Source organism: Aquila chrysaetos, chromosome 9 (genome assembly GCF_900496995.4).
Source record: "Aquila chrysaetos chrysaetos chromosome 9, bAquChr1.4, whole genome shotgun sequence".
NCBI lineage: Eukaryota > Metazoa > Chordata > Aves > Accipitriformes > Accipitridae > Aquila > Aquila chrysaetos.
This window is the reverse complement of record NC_044012.1, coordinates 24,421,006-24,438,576: the sequence shown is the minus strand read 5'-3', so window position 1 is coordinate 24,438,576 and position 17,571 is coordinate 24,421,006. Positions and strand designations below refer to the sequence as shown.

The 17,571-nt window shown below is 62.1% G+C and overlaps 1 protein-coding gene across 3 annotated transcripts; it reads left to right on the top strand.

Moving 5' to 3' along the window:
• Positions 1–286: 286 nt before the first annotated feature.
• CGN (cingulin) lies at positions 287–16,228 on the top strand. Of its 3 annotated transcripts, none has more exons than XM_030024472.2 (21): positions 287–413; positions 5,951–6,999; positions 7,159–7,259; positions 7,508–7,577; positions 7,786–7,881; positions 8,196–8,347; positions 8,648–8,789; positions 8,872–9,084; positions 9,441–9,589; positions 9,859–10,000; positions 10,087–10,287; positions 10,534–10,740; positions 10,824–11,081; positions 11,587–11,757; positions 11,868–12,029; positions 12,572–12,661; positions 13,911–13,994; positions 14,902–15,020; positions 15,112–15,220; positions 15,344–15,507; positions 15,600–16,228. In XM_030024472.2, the coding sequence occupies exons 2-21, from the start codon at positions 5,974–5,976 to the stop codon at positions 15,739–15,741; spliced, it is 3,798 nt and encodes a 1,265-aa protein (XP_029880332.1). In that variant the 5' UTR covers positions 287–413; positions 5,951–5,973; the 3' UTR covers positions 15,742–16,228. The 3 variants fall into 3 exon arrangements, with proteins under 3 accessions (XP_029880332.1, XP_029880330.1, XP_029880331.1); XM_030024470.2 differs by having other exon boundaries at positions 7,156–7,259; XM_030024471.2 differs by lacking the exon at positions 287–413 and adding an exon at positions 5,518–5,694 and having other exon boundaries at positions 7,156–7,259.
• Positions 16,229–17,571: the final 1,343 nt, after the last annotated feature.

Here is a 17,571-nt window from a genome sequence, read left to right as displayed (position 1 = left end):
CCTCGCCCTCGCCCTGCTGCAGGCCCGGGGGTCACTCCGCTGTCCCTTAAGGATCGGGGGCGGCCGCAGAGGCCCCGCGCCGGGGGGACGGCAGGGCCTGGGACCGTCCCCGCCACACCGTGCCCTGGGCGAGCGAGGCGGTGCCGGAGCACGAAGGCGCCGCTGACCCGGACGCAGCTCCCTCCCCAAGATGGCGGCACTCCGCCGGCGGCATCGGCCGCCTCACGTGATCTCCCTCCCGAGGCGGCCCGTTATCCGGGGGCGTGGTCAGGGGCGTGGCAGATCAGTGTCTGTCCCCGCCCCGGGGCGGGGCCGAGCGCGGCGCGGTCCAACGGGCGGCCCCGGGGGCGGGGCCTGGGCGAAGGTAACAGGTTGCGGTGGGCAGCGGCGGGGAGTGGAGCCGGCGGCGGGCGGTGAGTGCGGAGGACCCCACGGCAGCGCCTATAGGGCCTGGGGCCGTAGGGGCTGCTGTCCCGGGAGGGTGTCCTGCCCCATGGCAGAACCCATAGGGGCTGGGTCTATAGGTGTTGTCCTTCCTGAGCCGTGCCCTGCCCTATGGCAGGGCCTATAGGGGCTGGGGCCATAGGGGCTGTCCTTCCTGGGCTGTGCCCTGCCCTATGGCGGAACCTATAGGGGCTGGGCCTGTACGGGCTTTCCTTTGGAGGGGGGGATCCTTGCCCTATAGAAGATCTTGTAGGGGCTGACTCTGTGGGGGTCCTTGTCCTTGGCATGTGCTCCACCCTATTGTAGTGCCCATAGGAGTTCTTCTCCCCAGGGTGTGACCTGCCCTATAGCAGATCCTATAGGGAGCCCCAGGCTGCTGCCCCGGTGAGGGACCTAGGTTGTCCCTATTCTCCTGGCTCTGCTCCCTCAGGGACCTGCTGTCCCCTGTAGCCCCTACGGGAACTGCCTTTACCTGCCATCTGTGGGGACTGTCCCTTCCGTAAGGGATCTGCATTTCCCTATGGAAGTTGTATCTGCAGGTGCTCTTGTCCTTTGAGGAGCAGTCCCATACAAAGACCCAATAGCATCCCTCTATAGGGCCCTCTGTAGGGGCGGCAGTGGCCATCACCGCTTCTCCTCATTAGCATGGAGATAATCAACCCCTGCCTTTTCTCACTCGGAGCCATGAGTCACAGGAGGGCGAGTTCCATCCCGGAGCCAGGAAAAAGTCTTTTGGACCTGGCAGGTTCAAGGGAAATTTCGCACCGGTGCGGAAGCAATGTGGCTGCTGCAGCCAGGGCCCTGCCCGGCCAGAGTCCTGAAGCTTTAATGCAGGGAGCTGCCCTACTTCGCCAGGCTCCTGGGGCAGTATTTTTAGCAGCCTGTTTAAATAAGAAAGAAAAATCTAGGGCTTGGGTGTCATCCCTGCTGCCATCTGACTTATTTGCTGCCTCAAGACTTATTTGCATCTTGAGGTCCCGACGCACCGGGTCTCGCTAACCCATCCCCATCCTCTGACCGCTGTTGCAAGCTTTTGTTTGGGAGGGTGTTTGCGGCTTGCTCAGGGCTGGCTTTGCTCTCCCACCACCCCGACCAGTTGAGCTGGTTTGGAGTGGAGCTGGATTTCCATCTCCATCCCTGGAGACAAGGTGCCGTTTGCCGAAGGGAGCCCCCTTGTTTGCCGATGGAGCATCACCTGCCGTGTCATGGCTGCAGTACTCGCAGCATCTCCCCTCAGCATTGTCTTTTTAGGGGTGGGAGCTGCAGCATGGCCTCCGAGGGCACTGCCCTGGGGACGGCGGTTCTGCGGTCCCCACGGTGGTCAGCATGATGCCTGTGCACTCGTGTTTGTGCTGCCTGAGCTGGCCCTGGGGTTTGCAACGATACGGGGAGAGACGGGGATCCCCAGTTTGGGGTGAAACCAGAGCATCCGAGCCTTGCAGCACTGGAGACCTGTGTGGATCCAAGTTATGTCCCCGGGGCTCTTCCTCGCTCCCTGCCGGTGTCCCCCAGGAAATATTTATCGCCATGAGCATGTGGATCAAAATAATTCTGGTTTCAAAGGCACAACTTGCTTGGAAACCGGTAAACCGATCTGATCGGTGTTGCAGTAAACATGTTACGGTGTGGGTTGTGCCACGCTGGTGGTTTCGGGGCACTGCAGTGGAGCGCTGCCCTCGGCATGATGGTGGAAAGCATGGTTTGGTAATGGATCTGACCCAGAGAGCGTAGTTTGGCAACGGGTCTGATCCTACGGTGTTGGAGCACAGGGTCCCGCAGGAGGGACAGGGCTTTCAGTTTCCAAAATGGGGCTCTGGGAGAGGCAGGGAACGGGATTTTCCAGTCTCTGGGTTGATGATTAACCAGAGGGCTCTGCCTGTGGCTGGGCTGGGATGCAAAGGAATTCGGTCTTTATCAGCTTCCGTGGGAGCTCCAGGGGACATTGCCGGTGGGGTGACCCTTATCCCCCATGGACAACCCTCTTCCAGCCCCTGGAACAATGCTGGCATGCAGGCATCATGATGAGCCCGTCCCTGTTGTGTGATGCAGGTGCCCTGGTTTCGGGTTCCTCTGACCCGGCTGGCAGTGCACGGCTCACATGCTCAGCCGAGGATTTATCGGGGTTTCGGAGTTTGCAGGAGAGCAGGAATAGCCGGTCTCCACTGGTGTCAGTGCGGGCTAGCCCAGTGACGGGCAGGGCGCAGGCACAGCTTGTGCTGCCTGCGCCTGAAATCAGCCTCGGACTTTGGCCCTGAGCAAAACCAGAGCTGCGTACAAACACGGTTGAGCAAGCAGTGCTGCAGGCAGGGCAGAGCTTTGGGGAAACCCTGGGTGGAAATAGACTAAACCGTGCCAGGAGCCAAAAAACAGGTGATGGGGGAGAAATGCCGGGTTTGTGCATCTCTGCTGGCCCCTTCCCCGTGATGTTGGTCTGGACACGAAGTGCTATTTGGGATAATATGACAGCTTTTGCTTCCCGTGCTCAGGGGGTGCAGCAGCCACATGAGCCGACCTGCTCGGTTCAGACCGAGGTGGCTCAGAGATGGGCTCTGGCTTCAATGCAAAATGGGGCCAGTTCCTCGCTGGGGTCCCAGTGTGCAACTGCCCGCGGTCGGATTACCTGGCTGACCTTGATGGAGGAGGATCAGCCTGACCTGGCAGCCATCACCTTTCCCACCTGGGTGTTTTTGGCTCTGGAAGAGAGCAGGAGAGCCAGGGCAAGCTCCTGCTCAGCGTAGGAGCCTTTTCCAGCACCGCCTGCAAATTGCAAAACAACTTTCTGGGTTAACATCATCGGCACAAAGGGCTTATTGTGCCACCGATCTGGGCAAGTGGAGCTGGCTGGCCGCCATCCCTGGCGCTGCCGGCCGGCAGTGTGATGCCGGAGGTGCGTGACCGCCAGCAAGAGACCTCTCCTGCTGGTTTGCTGCCTGCCTGCTCCTGCCAGCTCTGCTCTTGCCTTGGCCGGGTGCGGGACCCCCACTGCTTGGTGCCGTGGTTGCTGCCAGCCTGACCTGGGGCAGGGTTAAGGTGTGTTGGAGTATGGCGCACGCCCCGGGGACAATAACCAGTCTATTTTTAGCCCCAATTCTCTATCCCTTCTGCTTCCAGGCTCCTTCCCTGCGGTTTCCAGTGAAATCCCCTCCTGGGGCTGTGTTTCCAGCCTGGGGCTCAGTGTTGCGTTCCCACACAGGAATGTGATCCAGCTCCAGCCCTTTATCTACAAGCTGGAGTCCTTCCAGGAGGAAGGAGGCATTCCTGGGAGTCTGCTGGCCGGGCCTGGCTCACCTGCTTCCTCCCAGCTCCCCAGATGCCCGGCTCATGCCTCCAGAGCCCCCCAAAACTCGGAGCGAAGCCGTGCATCTGAAGCTGGTGCTCCCTTGGAAAGAGCAAATCCTCCTCTCCCCAGTCCGGTCCTGTGCCAGCTGGGTTTGACCCCAGCGACATCCCCAACCGCATCCGACCCCTGCGGTTATTCACCACCTGCTTCCCATCGTGCCAGGGCAGGGGCAGGCGGTCGGGCAGAGCTGCATCCTTTACTGGCTGCGGTGATGCTGGCATAGACGGGGCTTTGCTCAGTGAGTCCCTGCCACACTGGCAGTGCTGCAGGAGGATGCTGTGCTGCCCCCTGCCACCCATCCAAAGGTCTTCCCGAGGCAAGTGCTGCACCCAGGGCTCATGGTTCCTACCCTAATAGCGGTGGGGGCCGAGCCCTCTCCCCGCCCAGGCTGTGCCTCATCACCAGCTGTACTTTGGACACTGGCAGCTGTGGAAAATTCTGAATTTGCTGCCGAAGCTGCTTCCCTTTCCTTGGTTCACTGCTGCAGGTTGGTGGCTGTCCTGCTCCTCCCAGACCCCCCGCCCTGTCCCTGTGGCTTGGAGGGGATGCTGCGGTGCCTGGAGGGACAGGACAGATGGGATTTGCTTTAGGGGCTCCTGCTGCGGGCGCTGGGCTGAGAGTGTATTTATAGAGGCTGGTGTCTGTTGCTGATCTCGTTAGCTGGACACCGTGCAGGAATAACGAGCTCACGATTCAGGGGCTCTTCTCCCATCCCATGTGTCGGCTCCTGGGCTGTTTTGCCTGTGGAATAAATAGCTGGTCTCTTGCCTGCTGCTGCCTGCAGCTCCTTGTTGCTGCCCTTGCTGCTGGGTCTGGGGAGGGATGCAGGAGACCCAAAGGGCTTGTTGTGACTCCGGCAAAATGGAAGAGCTGCAGGAGCCATCCCTGCCAAGTTTGGCTGGGGGACAGGAGCAGACGGCAGTGGTGGGGAGCTGGCAGGGCCAGGGGAAGCAAATGACTTGTCCTTCCTGGCACTGCCCGGCAGGGTCTGTGCTGCACCCGCTGCTGCCTCCGGCCCATGCTGCTGCTCCAGGCCCGGCACCTCTGGTGCTTTCCATCTCTGCAGAAAGCTGGGTCCCATGGCAGCAGGGCTTGGGCTCTGGCTTCTTTCCCGGGGCGGGCACAGGAGGACGTGTGGGCTCAGGGCTGATGTGAGGTCGTGGGAGAGACCAGCTGTGCTGGCCATCCCGCTGCTCCATCTGCATTCGTGCTCCATCCCTGCCGGCTCCCCGCTCTGGGCTGGGGCAGCTTTGGGGGCAATATCCAGACCTGAGCTGAAAGCATGGGGTTTGGGGTTTGCTTTTTTGTTTTTCTCCATGTATGTGATATGTTTAAGCATCCCCCTGCCTGGCTCGGGGTCCCCTTGCATCCCGGGGTCCCCCTGGGACACCCTTCAGGGGACGCAGGTGAGAGCTGAGTGCTCAGCACCTCACTCTGCTCCCAGCATCCAGTTTATGTACAGCAGAGAAAGGAGCCGCTGCTGCTCCTGGTGCTTGGGGTGGGGGAAGCACGATGCCGCGGGGCTCGGGCTGATTTGGGGCTTTTTCATCGCTTAAACCCCCTAGGTGCCTATAGGGGAGCTCATCTCCCTCTGTGTCCTCAGCTGCTGCCGCTCTCATGCCGGCCGGCATCACCCTGGGTGCCGCCAGGACCAAGGGGGAGGGTTACATCATGCTGTTCCCAATATGTCACTGCTCATATCTGTCCCCTCCCCACGGGACCTGGGCAGCTGCCCTGGCCGCGGGGACAGCGGGCGCTGGGAGTGATGCTGAGGGACGCTGGAGCTCCGGCTGCAGCAAGGCTGCAGCGTTCCGCAGGCACCTGAGAGGCAGCAGGAGCAGAGCTGGGATCTCTGCCTCCTCTCTGCATCCCTGGGGTCCTGCCACCAAGGGCGAGCGGCAGGAGACATGGTGAGGGTCTGGCCGCCGATGCTGTGTGCGTGGTGGGGGGTTTTGCTCTCCCTGCCCTCCCCAGCGTCCTCCCGGGAGCAGCCGGGCGATGCCAATGCCGGCACAGCAAGCCTTGTCCCCGTCCTGTCCTGGGGACGCTGCAGCGCTGGCACCAGGTGTCCGCTGGCACCTGTCCTCATGGGAAAGCGCTGCCGGACCCTCGCCGAGCACTGACTCTGATCTGAGGGTGACTCTGCTCCCTTTCTCCCCTGCCCAGGACTGCGGTGCTGAGCTCCGGGGATGGAGTGGCCGGTGAGCACAGCGATGGCGGAGAAGCAGAGCCCCGTGGACTATGGCGTCCAGATCCGCTTCATCAATGACCTGCAGGAGCCCCGGAGACCCCCCAAGGCACGGGGCAAGCCTAGCTCCTATGGGGTGGCGGTGCGGGTGCAGGGCATCGCCGGGCAGCCCTTCGTCGTCCTCAACAGCGGCGAGAAGGGCGGCGACTCCTTCGGGGTGCAGATCAAGAGCGAGGGCTCCTACCCAAACCCTGCCACCGGCCCCTGGCCCTCTGGCTCTGTCAGCTCCGACTCCGACCTGCCGGAAAATCCCTATGCCGGACGGCAGCCCAAGCGTGGCTCATCCTACAGCACCTCCGACGAGGAGACGAGCGGCATCTCGGTGACCTCCCGGCATGAGCCCAAATCTCTGCAGGGCAAACGGCTGCTCGGGGAGGAGCTGCGGAGGACTCAGTCCCACGGGGATCTGCTTGGTGCTGCCGCGGACGAGCCCTTTGCCGCTGGTGCTCCCCGGGCCAGCGGCAGCCGGCAGCACGGGGCTCTGACCGGCAGCAAAAGCAGCAGCATGTTGAACATCGCACCGGAGCGGAGCAAAGCCTCTGGCTCAAGCGTCATGGCCAAGGACCCCTTCTCAGACACAGAGGCCGCGGTGGTCACTGGTGGCAGCGACGTGGACACCAAACCCCTCTCCTCAGTGGATTCACTCATCAGCAAATTCGACAGGAAGGTGCAGCAGCGAGGGCGGGCGGCCAGGAGGGGCTGGATTGCCTCGGAGGAGAGGAAGCGCTCCCAGAGCCTGGACAGCCGCGTCCCCCACCGCGACGTGCCGGATGCCAGGGAGCTGAGCAGTGCACAGCGCCAGGCCGGTGCCATTCACACCCAGTCCTCGGTGCCCGCTGGCAGCCTGAGCCGCCCAAGCAGAGCTGGAGGGATGGAGGACGGGGGGACAAGGAGCCAGCGGGCAAACCGGTGCGTGGAGGAGACTGCGGCTGAGCGGCTGCAGAGCAAAGCCCGGGCAGAGCTGCAGGTACCAGGGGGCCGGATCCTGCTGGGATCACAAGGGTCACCAAGGGGGTCACTGGCACCAAGGCGAGCGCCGGCATCCTCCAGAGCAGTGGGACCTGGGGGGCTGGTGGGGGGACTCGTGCCCTTGCCAGAGATGAGCTTTTTTTATCCCTTGCGGCAGCTCAAATCCACCCCGGACCTGCTGCGGGACCAGCGGGAGGTCGCCCAGTCCAGCAGCACTGAGCACCCCAAGGAGCTCATCTACAGCATCCTGAAGGAGGGGTGAGCCCCCCAAAAGCCCCCCCGAGTGCCCCTGTCGCTCCCTGCCCCTTTCCAGAAGTCCCAGTGGTTGCGGCTGGGATGCTGTGGGTTGGTTTGGGAGTGGGGATGCCCCTGTAGCCAGCTGGTGCTCAGGATTTTGGGGGAGCGAGTGGCAAAGCACTGGGGATGTTCTTGCACCCCGGGCTCAGCCATGCCCCTGCTCCACCCCCCCCATCCCCAAACGCTTCCCCTGGCTCTGATGCCCACAGGAGCAGCGAGAGCGAAATCTCCCTGAAGAGGAAAGCTGCCCGGCTGTTTGAGAAGATGCAGGAGCTGATGGTGAGTCGGGGCCATCCTGGTGCTTGGGGGGAGACTGCTCCCCAAGCCCCCCTCTGGGGGTCCTACCTTCCCGGCACCATGTCCCAGCATGCCAGGGATGGGACCACGGCAGCGTGCAGCTGAAAGGCAGTGGCTGGGGACTGAGCCATGGCCCCGGGGGGTTGCAGCACCCTGAATCCACTGAGTGAGCTTGGGGGGGTCTCTACAGGCACCTGCCAAGGATGCGGCATGTTCCCAGCCCCAGCACAGGGAGCTGGCCAGGAAGGTGGAGGAGCTGCAGGAGAAGCTCAATGAGGAGACCAAGGTGAGGCCAAGCAGAAGGTTGAGGGGCTTACGGAGACACGGGGTCACAGTTTACATCCCTGGGAGGGGGGGAAGCACAATGGGTCCCTGCTGTGAGCCCCTTTTTACGTGGGCTTGGGAGCCCAGGCAAGACCAAATCTTCTCCTGGTCTGATTTACACCCCTCTGGGGTGTCTCAGGGATGCTGGGGGTGCAGAAGTCCTTCCCATCCCCAACAGACCTGGCGGGGGGATGCTGGAGAGGTGGGATGGGAGCATCACTGGCTGCTCTGCCCCCAGGAGGGGACGTAACTGGTGTTCCCCCGCTTCTCCTGTAGCTCTGCCAGAAGCTGGAGCTGACTAGGGAGCCGGTGAGGAGCAGCTCTGCTCGGGCGCTGGAAGCCCGGCTGCGGGAGGCCGAAGGGGAGAGCCAGCGTCTGTGGGGGGCCCTGGAGAAGAAAACCCAGGAGCTGCAGAGAAGTTTGCAAGAGTAAGAGCTGCAGTCGCACTGCTGAACACGCCAGGGCTGGGGACATTTGTGTGTCCCCGGTGGGGAGGGACAGAGGGTGGTGGGAGGGCGGCAGGGGTGTTTGGAAATGCAAGGAGGGCTGGGGGAGTGCAGGGTGGGTGGCTGTCACCCCTGCTGTCCCCGTCCCCTTTGCCACGCCGGGATGAGCTGCCCACCAGTGCAGATGCTTGTGGGTGGGGGCTGCAGCCCCGGCCCTTTGGGGTGCAGATGTGGCCGGGGTCTCGTGCCCTGTGCTGTGAAGGACTCCGCGCTGCCCTCCAGGCTGAGCGAAGTGAAAACAGCCAAGGAGCAGGCGGAGACCCGTCTGGGTGACTGCGAGGAGCAGCTGCTGGCAATGCACCGAGAGCTCGACCGCCTGCACAAGGGCTCTGGTGCGTCCCCGGATGGTGAAGCTTTGTACAAGGTAGGGTGATGGTTGCACCGGGGCATGAGCATCACCCTGTGTCGCTTCGCTGGCACTGAGCCCGGCTGTCCCCTTCACCCAGGAACTGCTGGAGACCAGGGAGGAGCTGGAGGAGGCCCTTAGCTCCAAACAGCGTCAGGAGGAGCAGCTGCGGCTGCGGGAGCGGGAGCTGACGGCGCTGAAGGGAGCCCTCAAGGAGGAGGTGGCCAGCCATGATAAGGAGCTCGACCGTGTCCGGCAGCAGTACCAGAGCGACATGGACCAGCTGCGGCGAAGCATGGAGGACATCTCGCAGGTCTGGCCATGAGGAGGGCTGCTGGGGAGAGCCAGTGGATGGGGACTTGCTGGCTGCAGCTGGGGAGGGTCTCTGCTTGGAGTCGTGTCCTTGAATTCCCCCTTTAAATGGTCCTGAGCTGGAAATGGGGTTTGTGTCCTGCCCCAAGAGCATCCGTCTGCCCCGGCTCTCTCTGCCCCAGGGCGGAGACGCTGTGGGGTTAGTGGAGCCGATTTGCGGAGGTGTGGAGTCTTCCCAGATCCCTGCCTGGGTTCCCTGGGTTGGTTCGGGAGGGCATTAGCTGCAGCAGGACCTCAGCATTGTTGGAGCATCCTGCAAGGATGCTCTGCAGCTGAGTACTCCACACTGCGATCCAGGATCAGGCTAACCTGGAGTCGGAGAGGCAGAAGATCAATGCTGTGGTGAGGAACCTGCAGCGGGAGCTGGAAGAGAGCACAGAGGAGATGGGGCACTGGCGGGACATGTTCCAGAAGAATAAGGACGAGCTCCGCAACACCAAGCAGGAGTAAGTGCCCTCACTGCGGCTGAGCTGGAGGCACGAGCAGCTTTCATGGAGGTCCAGCCACTCGCGACCATCTGGCATCTTTACTCCAAACACCGTTAAAATGGGTCGGGAGCTGGGATGGGGCTGGTTCTCCTCCCCTGGGCATGTGGGGAGGTAGGTGATAGCCGAGCTGGGTGCTGTTCTCTAGGCATGCTGGGACTTGGGAGCGGGGGTGTGGGACACAAGGATGCAGGGATGGATTTAGGTGGCCTCATCCTGCCCCCCTCTAGGCTGCTGCAGTTGAAGCTGGAGCGGGAGGAGTTTGAGGAGGAGCTGCGGGAGCTGCGGGAGCGCTTCGCAGCCGCCCGGGAGGAGGCAGACCAGGCACGGAGCAGCGCAGTGGACCCCAGCGAGCTGGAGGCACTCAGGAAGGTGGGTGACAAGGGAGGAGGCGCACGCAGCGCCGGGGACTGCATCCAGCTCCAAGGGTCCCTGACCCCCCGTCCCCTCCATCCCAGGAGCTGCGGCAGGTGCGGGAGGCGCAGCGGGAGCTGACGGCAGAGAAGCAGAGTCAGGAGGAGCTGCTGCGGCAGCAGGAGCAGGAGCTGGCTGTGCTGAAGGGCACCATGCAGGAGGAAGCGTCCAGCCACAACGGGGAGCTGGAGCGGTACCGCAGAGATCTGCAGCAGCTCCAGGAGGAGCGGGACGAGGCCACCAAGGTGAGTGCTAGGGGAAGGGGTTTGCCCCGACCCAGCCACAAGCCGAAGAGCGATCCCCACTGTGGGCTGCCCTTGCACCTTCCCGTGAGCCCCAAATTTCGCAGCCGTGGGGCGATGCAGCAAACCTGCAGCCCTGGATCCACCCGCTGTGGGGTCCTCCCAATGGATGCAAGCCCAAACTGCCCTTCAAGACTCCTGGGTCAGTGGCTGGCCCTGGGTCCACCCCATGCCGTGGCTGCATTGCAGGCAAAGGCATCCCTGGAGAGTGCGCGGGAGGCATCGGAGCAGGCGAGGAAGATGGTGGAGTCCAGCCTGCGGGAGCTACAGGAGCAGAACGATGACCTGAGGAGGAAGGCCATTGGGATGGAGACGCAGCTGAAGGAGTACGAGCGCTTGGGCGAGAACTGGGAGGGCTCCCAGGCACGGCTCAAGGAGAAGGTCACCAAACTGGAGGTACTGGGGCTGCAGCTGTTCCTGAGCTGCCCTGAGCTGTTCTCCTGCCATGGCAAGGAGTTTGAAGAGCCCCGTCTTTGCAGGCAGAGCGCAGGCAGATGGAGGAGTCACTGGGCGAAGCCATGGAGCGGGAGCAGGAGCTGCTGATGGCCAAGCGGTCGCTGGAGACCCGCCTGGAGGAAGCACAGCGGAGCCTGGCTCGGCTGACACAGGAGCACCAGGAGCTGAGCACGTCCTACCAGGATGAGCAGAGGCAGAAGGAGCAGCTCAAGCGCACCAAGAGTGAGCTGGAAGAGCAGAAGCGCCTGCTCGACCGCACCACGGAGAAGCTGAACAAAGAGGTTGGGTGCCCGGGTGCCTCTGGGGCTGCTTGCACCCCCAGGACCCCTGTCCCATGGGGCATTGGTGCCATGACACCCACTTTCTGTGCCACGGGATGGGGATCTCCATGATGACCTCGCTGGGTTAGGGGAGGGATCCGGGACTTTGGGTACAGATCTCATTTCCCTGCAGAGCCAGTTGGGATCGATCCTTCCCTGATGTCCCAGGAGACTCCCTAAAACCTTGCTGTCCCCAGGGATCAGCTTCCCCTGGTGTCCCAGGGCCGTGTTGTCCCCTACCCTTCCCCAAGCGGCTCCTGCAAGAGCCCGGTGCCTCCTCAGAGCTTTGGGACATCCAGGCTGCTCTGGCAGGGCTTGCACCCCTCACCATGATGCTCCTGAGCCCATGGAGCAGAAATGTCCCCCCCATCCCCACGGGTATCTTCTCCCACCTCGAGTCCCATCAGCTCAGGACAGGGTGCATAGGCTGGTCCCCAGCCCCTGAGCAGTCCCTGCTCTGCCGCAGCTGGAGAAGATGACGGAGGAGTCGCATAGCTCGCTGGCCATGCTGAAGTCACAGCTGGAGGAGTTCAAGGAGAAGTCACGGAAGGAGATCACGGACTCCCAGAAACAAGCCAAGGATCGGGGTGCCGAGGTGGAGAAGATGCAGTTCAACGTGGGACGGCTGCAGGACGAGGTAGGGCAAGGGCTGGCACGTTGTGGGTCCCCGCGCAGTCCTCTCAGTCCCTCCATAGGGAGCCTGGGGACACGTCTCACTTGGGGATGCCTCTTCCCTTGACGCTGCAGGTTGCCCGGCTGAAGCAAGCACTGCAGGACAGCCAGGCAGAGCGGGAGAGCGTGCTGCTGGATAAGGAGGTGCTGCTCCAGAGGCTGCACAACCTCGAGCAGGAGATAGAGACCAAGAAGCGCTCCCAGGACGATCGCTCGCGGCACGTCAAGGCGCTGGAGGTGGGGAGCGCTGCTCAGCGCCCCAAAACCGCTCATCCCGTTCCTGCAGTGCTGTGTGCTAACAGCAAGGGGCAGAGCTCACCCAGCCATCCTCCGTCCCACAGCTGCTGGGAAAGAGGAGTTACGCAGCCTGGCAGCGCTGCGGGGGGTGTGCTATTGCTACTATTAATATTTACTAATTGCCAGCACAGCTGACTTTGTTTCTGCTCTGTCCGGCACTGCCCCGTGGCTTAGCTTGCCGCAGGCTGTTGCTTTGCGGGTTACTGTCCCCTGATGGGGTGGTGGGTGCACGGGGGTCTGCACAGCATCAAGCTGCTGTGTCTCATATCCAGGCTTCTCCCTTTTCCTGCCTCCCAGGCTGTGTCGGAGCCTCCCGGGCTGGTTGGGTTTTGCTGGGTTGGAAGCGCTGTCGGAGCAAACTCCCTTCCTCCAGCATCCCAGCTCACCAACCTTGGCTGGCCTGAGCCCCTCCTGCTGCCTGTCCCCCTGCCTGCGGGGACCCCAAGGCCCATGCTGACCCTTCTGGTCCCATCTGCTTGCAGGAAAAGTCCAAACGCCTGGAGGTGGAGCTGGATGAGGAGAGGACCACAGTGGAGCTGCTGTCGGAGAGGGTCAACCGGAGCAGAGACCAGGTAGGGCAAGTGGTGCCACCCTGAACCCAGCTGGTGCAGTGGCAGAGCCACCCTCAGCTCTGGCAAAATAGCGCTGGATAAATTGGATCCTCAGGTGCAACTGGTCACCAGAGTTAAAACCCCATTAATGAGTCGTTAGCGAGCAGCCTGGAGCCCTCCGTCACTCTAAATACAATCGAGATGACGGAGTCTGAAAAGCTGGTTCGGGCACAAACGGAAATCATACAAGCTTGGCACAAAAAAAAAATCCCCTGAAATTACAGGGTGAGGTTTGTGTTTGTGCAGGAAGTTGGGGCTTAAATTACGCCAGTCTCCAGGCTCTCCGCTCCCTCTTAACCCACCTGTTTATTACCTTCAAAGCCGGAGCTGATGTTTGAGCTCTGCAAGCGGGCGGGAACTGCCTGCCGAGCCTCCCGGGATCCAGCAGTGCTGGGTTTTGCTGGGATCCTGGGATTAGCAGCTTCTCCGCTTATAGCCTGTCTGCCTCGTGCCCCACCAGCATCCAGGCTGGGGCTTGGAAAGGGAATTCCCACCTCAGGTTATGGTGAGCCAGTGAAATGGGTTGTTTTCCTATTTTTTCCATCCGAGAAATGGGCACATCCTGGGGAAACTTTTCCGGTGAATCCTGGATGTTTCTGAAGCATGGGAGCTGCAGAGCAGCAATGTGCATGAAACCACAGCTGGGTTCTGCTCGGAAGTGGCTGTACTAGCTTTTGGGGCTGCTTGAATAAAATTCAAGCAATTTTTTATATAAACTCCAATTTCCTTTGCTTTAAAATAATGCACAAAGCTGCGTATTTCACCTCGGTCAACCTGAAAGAGGCCCTTGTGGTAGTTCTAATTTTGCTCCATCGGTGGATCAAACCCATTCCTGCCCCCGGCATGGCTGCACTGCCGTGCCTGACGGTGCCGGGCAGATCTGGGAGCGCAGCCGGGTCTCCGAATCCCAGTCCAACCAGTTTAAACCCTCCAGTGGAAAATTGCAGCCCTCGTCTCTGGGCTGCTTGCCAGAATGGCAGTAACTAATTTAGGAAGGAACCAAAATCCTCTCGTTGGGGTTTTTTGGTGTTACTGATACCGGCTGTGTGCTGTGGGATGGCCGCTGTGTGGCTGTTGGGTGCCCTGAGTCCACCCGTGCTCTGTGGCACTGGTGTCATGGGAAGAACTTGCGGTGGCCTCACCTCTCACCGAGCAAACGCAGCGGCGAAGGACGCAGCAAAACCAACTCATACTGTGTCCTTGTCCCCAGATTGACCAGCTGCGGGCAGAGCTGCTGCAGGAACGCTCCAGCCGGCAGGACCTGGAGTGTGACAAGGTCTCGCTGGAGAGGCAGGTATGGCTGAGCTGCAGAGGGGCCGGATCCAACCTCTCAGCCATGGGCGCAGCTGGAGGGCAGCTGGACCACTTGTCCTGTGAAGGATGCAGAGCAAAGCATCCTGGTACAGCCCCGCTCCTCGCTAGAGCACCCCTGGGAGAGGGACCATGTTCCCAAGGAGCTTTTCCTGCTGTAAACCCCCCTCCCACTCCACTCCTCCCTGCTCTGGATATGACCCTCGACAGGTCCCATCCCTGGCTGGAGTATCCTTGGAGCCGTCTGGCATCTCCGTGGGGTGGCATTCCTGCAGGATCCCCCCTTTCCTTGCAGTTCTCCCCCAGCCTGCCCGGGCTTGCACTCCAAACTCTTCGTTACCTAACCCTGAGCTGGCTCTTAACGAGACAGATCAATGGGAACTAAGCTCCCCGAGCTGTTCTTGTTCCCAGTGCGGAATTGCAGCTGCCAAGAAAAACACGGGATTCCTACTGCTGACGCCGCGGGGCCCGGCCCAGCGGCAGCCACCTTTGTTACCGCTGCCCAGCTGACGAGGCTGGGGTGACGCTGCTGTGCGGGACGGGGAGAGGAGCTGGTTTTTCTGGTGCTTTTGGGGATTTTTTTGGCCAACGAGGGTGTTTAAGAGCAGAAACTGGGGAGCTGGGGGATGATGAGTGTCATGGAGCCGGCAGGGGCTCTTGCACCCGGTGGTCCCTGGCACATCCTGGTATCGCCTCATGCCCTGGCTGGTGCCAGCACAGCTAATTGCCATTATATAACCCAGCTCGTTATGTCTCCTCCTTGGGAAAGGGTTTCTGGGCCCTGACTCACTGCTGAGATTTACATAAGCAAGGCTCTGAGCCTTTCCCACTCCAGCTGGGAACACTGCAGGGGGTGACGGGGATGGCTTTGGGGTTTTCTCTCCCTGTAGAACAAGGAGCTGAAGAGCCGCCTGGCCAGCTCGGAGGGGCTGCAGAAACCCAGCAGCAACGTCTCGCAGCTGGAGGTGCAGGTGGAGGAGCTGCAGGACAAGCTGCAGGCGGAGGAGAGGTGCCGGCCACGGAGACCCCTGCCTCGGGGGCTGCCTTCGCCCTTGCCGGGTGCCAGCCCAGCTTGCCCATGACCTATTGTCTTTCCATAGGGAGAAGAGCATCCTGCTGTCCTCCAACCGCAAGCTGGAGAGGAAGGTGAAGGAGCTGACTATACAGATCGATGATGAGCGGCAGCACGTCAGCGACCAGAAGGACCAGGTGGGTGGTGGATGGGAGCCCTCAGAGATGCCAAGCAGCTTCAGGACCTACCAAAGGGACCCCTGGGCGCTTGTCCTGTACCAGCCATCCTAATCCCATGGGAATTGCCCCATCTCCCTGCAGCTGAGCCTGCGGGTGAAGGCCCTGAAGCGTCAAGTGGATGAGGCGGAGGAGGAGATCGAGCGGCTCGAGGGCGCCCGCAAGAAGGTGCAGCGGGAGCTGGAGGAGCAGCACGAGCTCAACGAGCAGCTGCAGAACCGCATCAAGGCACTAGAGAAGGAGGCTTGGTAGGGGATGCTGGGCTGGAATGGGGTCCCAGCCCCAGGCTGGAGGGGGGTCCCAGCCCCAGCGAGGGCTGACCCCTGTTCTCCATCTCCAGGCGCAAAGCTGCCCGCTCAGCAACCGATTCGTCCCTGCAAGATGACCAGCTCAGCTCAGACGAGGAGTTCGACAGCGCCTACGGGCCCTCCTCCATCGCCTCGCTGCTCAATGAGGCCAACCTCCAGACTAGCTCCTGCTGACGCCTGCCCACGCCACCCTGGCTGCTCCATCCCGGAGCAGAGCCATGTCCCGAGAGCCAGGCGAGGGACCAGCCGTGGATGCCGCTACTCAATGCAAAAACTCTTCTAATACCATCGACATGAAGGAAGGTGCCGCTCAAAAAGCGGTGGGATGGGGAACCCGCCCCGGATGCTGTCTTGCCTCTTCATCTTGATACGGGTCTCAGGCTGCGTTTGCACTGTGGCTTTTTGCCAGGAGGGGAGCTGCTCGCCGCAGCCGGTGTCCCCATTGGTGACTGGGTCCTGCCGGGAAACCATGGCCCTGGGGTCCAAGACACAGCCCCAGGGGATCAGGCTTCCATGGGGGCAGCCAGAGAGCAGGACTGGAGTGGCTGGGGGTACCCACGGTTCCAGCCACCCTGGTTTATTTTTATATGCAACTGCCCTTCGTCCCCCCACTGCCTTTTTCCTCTCCAAGTGCTATTTTAAATAAAATGGAGCATTTTAAGGCCTGCAGCTCATCGTCCATCTGGGGCTGGAAGGATGGCGCAGGCTCTGGCACGTCAGGCTGTGTGGCACCAGGCTCCTGCCCGACTCGGGGAACGCAGCTCCTTCCTCACTCCACTGGATCTGGCCTGGAGATAAATCCTCGTTATCGCTAATTAACGAGGATGGGAGTCTTGCCAAGTGCTAATTAGCGCCATTGCGTTGATTGGCAGGTGCTTACCACAGTTCCCCTCCGTGGCCTCGAGCAGGGCCAAGCTGGCTCCATCCCCAAGCTAGCGTGGGGCTGGGACAGTGCCTGTCAACCCAGCCAGCCCCATCCCTGCTGCCTCAGTTTCCCCTCCCGCACCCTGGTACCACTTAACCGGGATGGAGCCTCCGGGGATGGACATGGTGACAATAGCAGGGACACCCTGTCCCGTCTCTGGTCAGTACTGGCCACGTCTCTGTGTCACTGCCGCTCAGGGCTGTGCCCAGCTCAGCGTGCCTGGCACACGGCCCCGCACCCACAGCGTCCCCGTTGTGGCTAAACTGGGCCGGCACAACCAGTTCTGCCCTGGGCTCCTCCCGGACACGCGTGTCAGAGCCAAGGTCAACCACCGTCCCCACCCTGTGCCTCAGTTTCCCCAGCGGCTGCTCGGCCTGATGAGGCGGCAGGGGCCCGGCTGCACCTCGGTTTCCCCTGCAGGCACTGCAGCGGTTGGTGGGGGGCTTGGGGGCTGTGGGGTGCCCAGGGGGAGGAGGGGCCGGCTCCCACAGCTGAGCATGACCAAAGTTTGCTGGTCCCCAGCTTTGGCACCAGCAGGCAGCCCGGAGGGAGCAACGTCCTCCAGCCTACAGAAAATCCCGCTGCCTCAAACCCCCCCAGGGCCTGGGTGTCCCCACCCCGGAGCTGGAGCGTGGCCCCGGTGACCACACGGGGCTGGAGCGTGGCCCCGGCTGGCAGGTCTGGGGCCGGTGGTGAACTTGAGGCCGGCTGAGCTCATTGCAACGGTATGTGGCAATTAGCGCCCGCCCGGCAGAGAGGAGGCAGCCGGCACGCCCAGGCCGCCCGGTGTGGCACAGGGACACCCGCCCCGGCAGTGGCCTGGTTCCCCGATCCCCGGCACGGGCGAGGGGCCTACGGCACCCACCGGGCTTGGCCCCGGTGTGCGGCCGGTGACGCCGCAGCTCTGCGTGGGGGCACCCCCGCCACCTCCCGCCGGGCTGGGCCGGCACCCCGGGGCTAAACGTTCCCCAGGTGTGGGGGGACCATCCCTAGCACAGTTTGGGGAACCGCAGCCTGGTTTGGCAAGGCTCGGCGCGGCATCCCACCGCTCGACGCTGCTGGGCAGGCCCTGGCTTGGT

Excerpts from the sequence above, each read along its gene's own strand:
- CGN (XM_030024470.2), top strand. The coding sequence starts at position 5,974 with ATGGAGTGGCCGGTGAGCACAGCGATGGCGGAGAAGCAGAGCCCCGTG. Across the intron at positions 7,260-7,507 it reads TACAGCATCCTGAAGGAGGG|GAGCAGCGAGAGCGAAATCT; the intron begins GTGAGCCCCCCA and ends TGATGCCCACAG. Across the intron at positions 8,348-8,647 it reads CTGCAGAGAAGTTTGCAAGA|GCTGAGCGAAGTGAAAACAG; the intron begins GTAAGAGCTGCA and ends GCTGCCCTCCAG.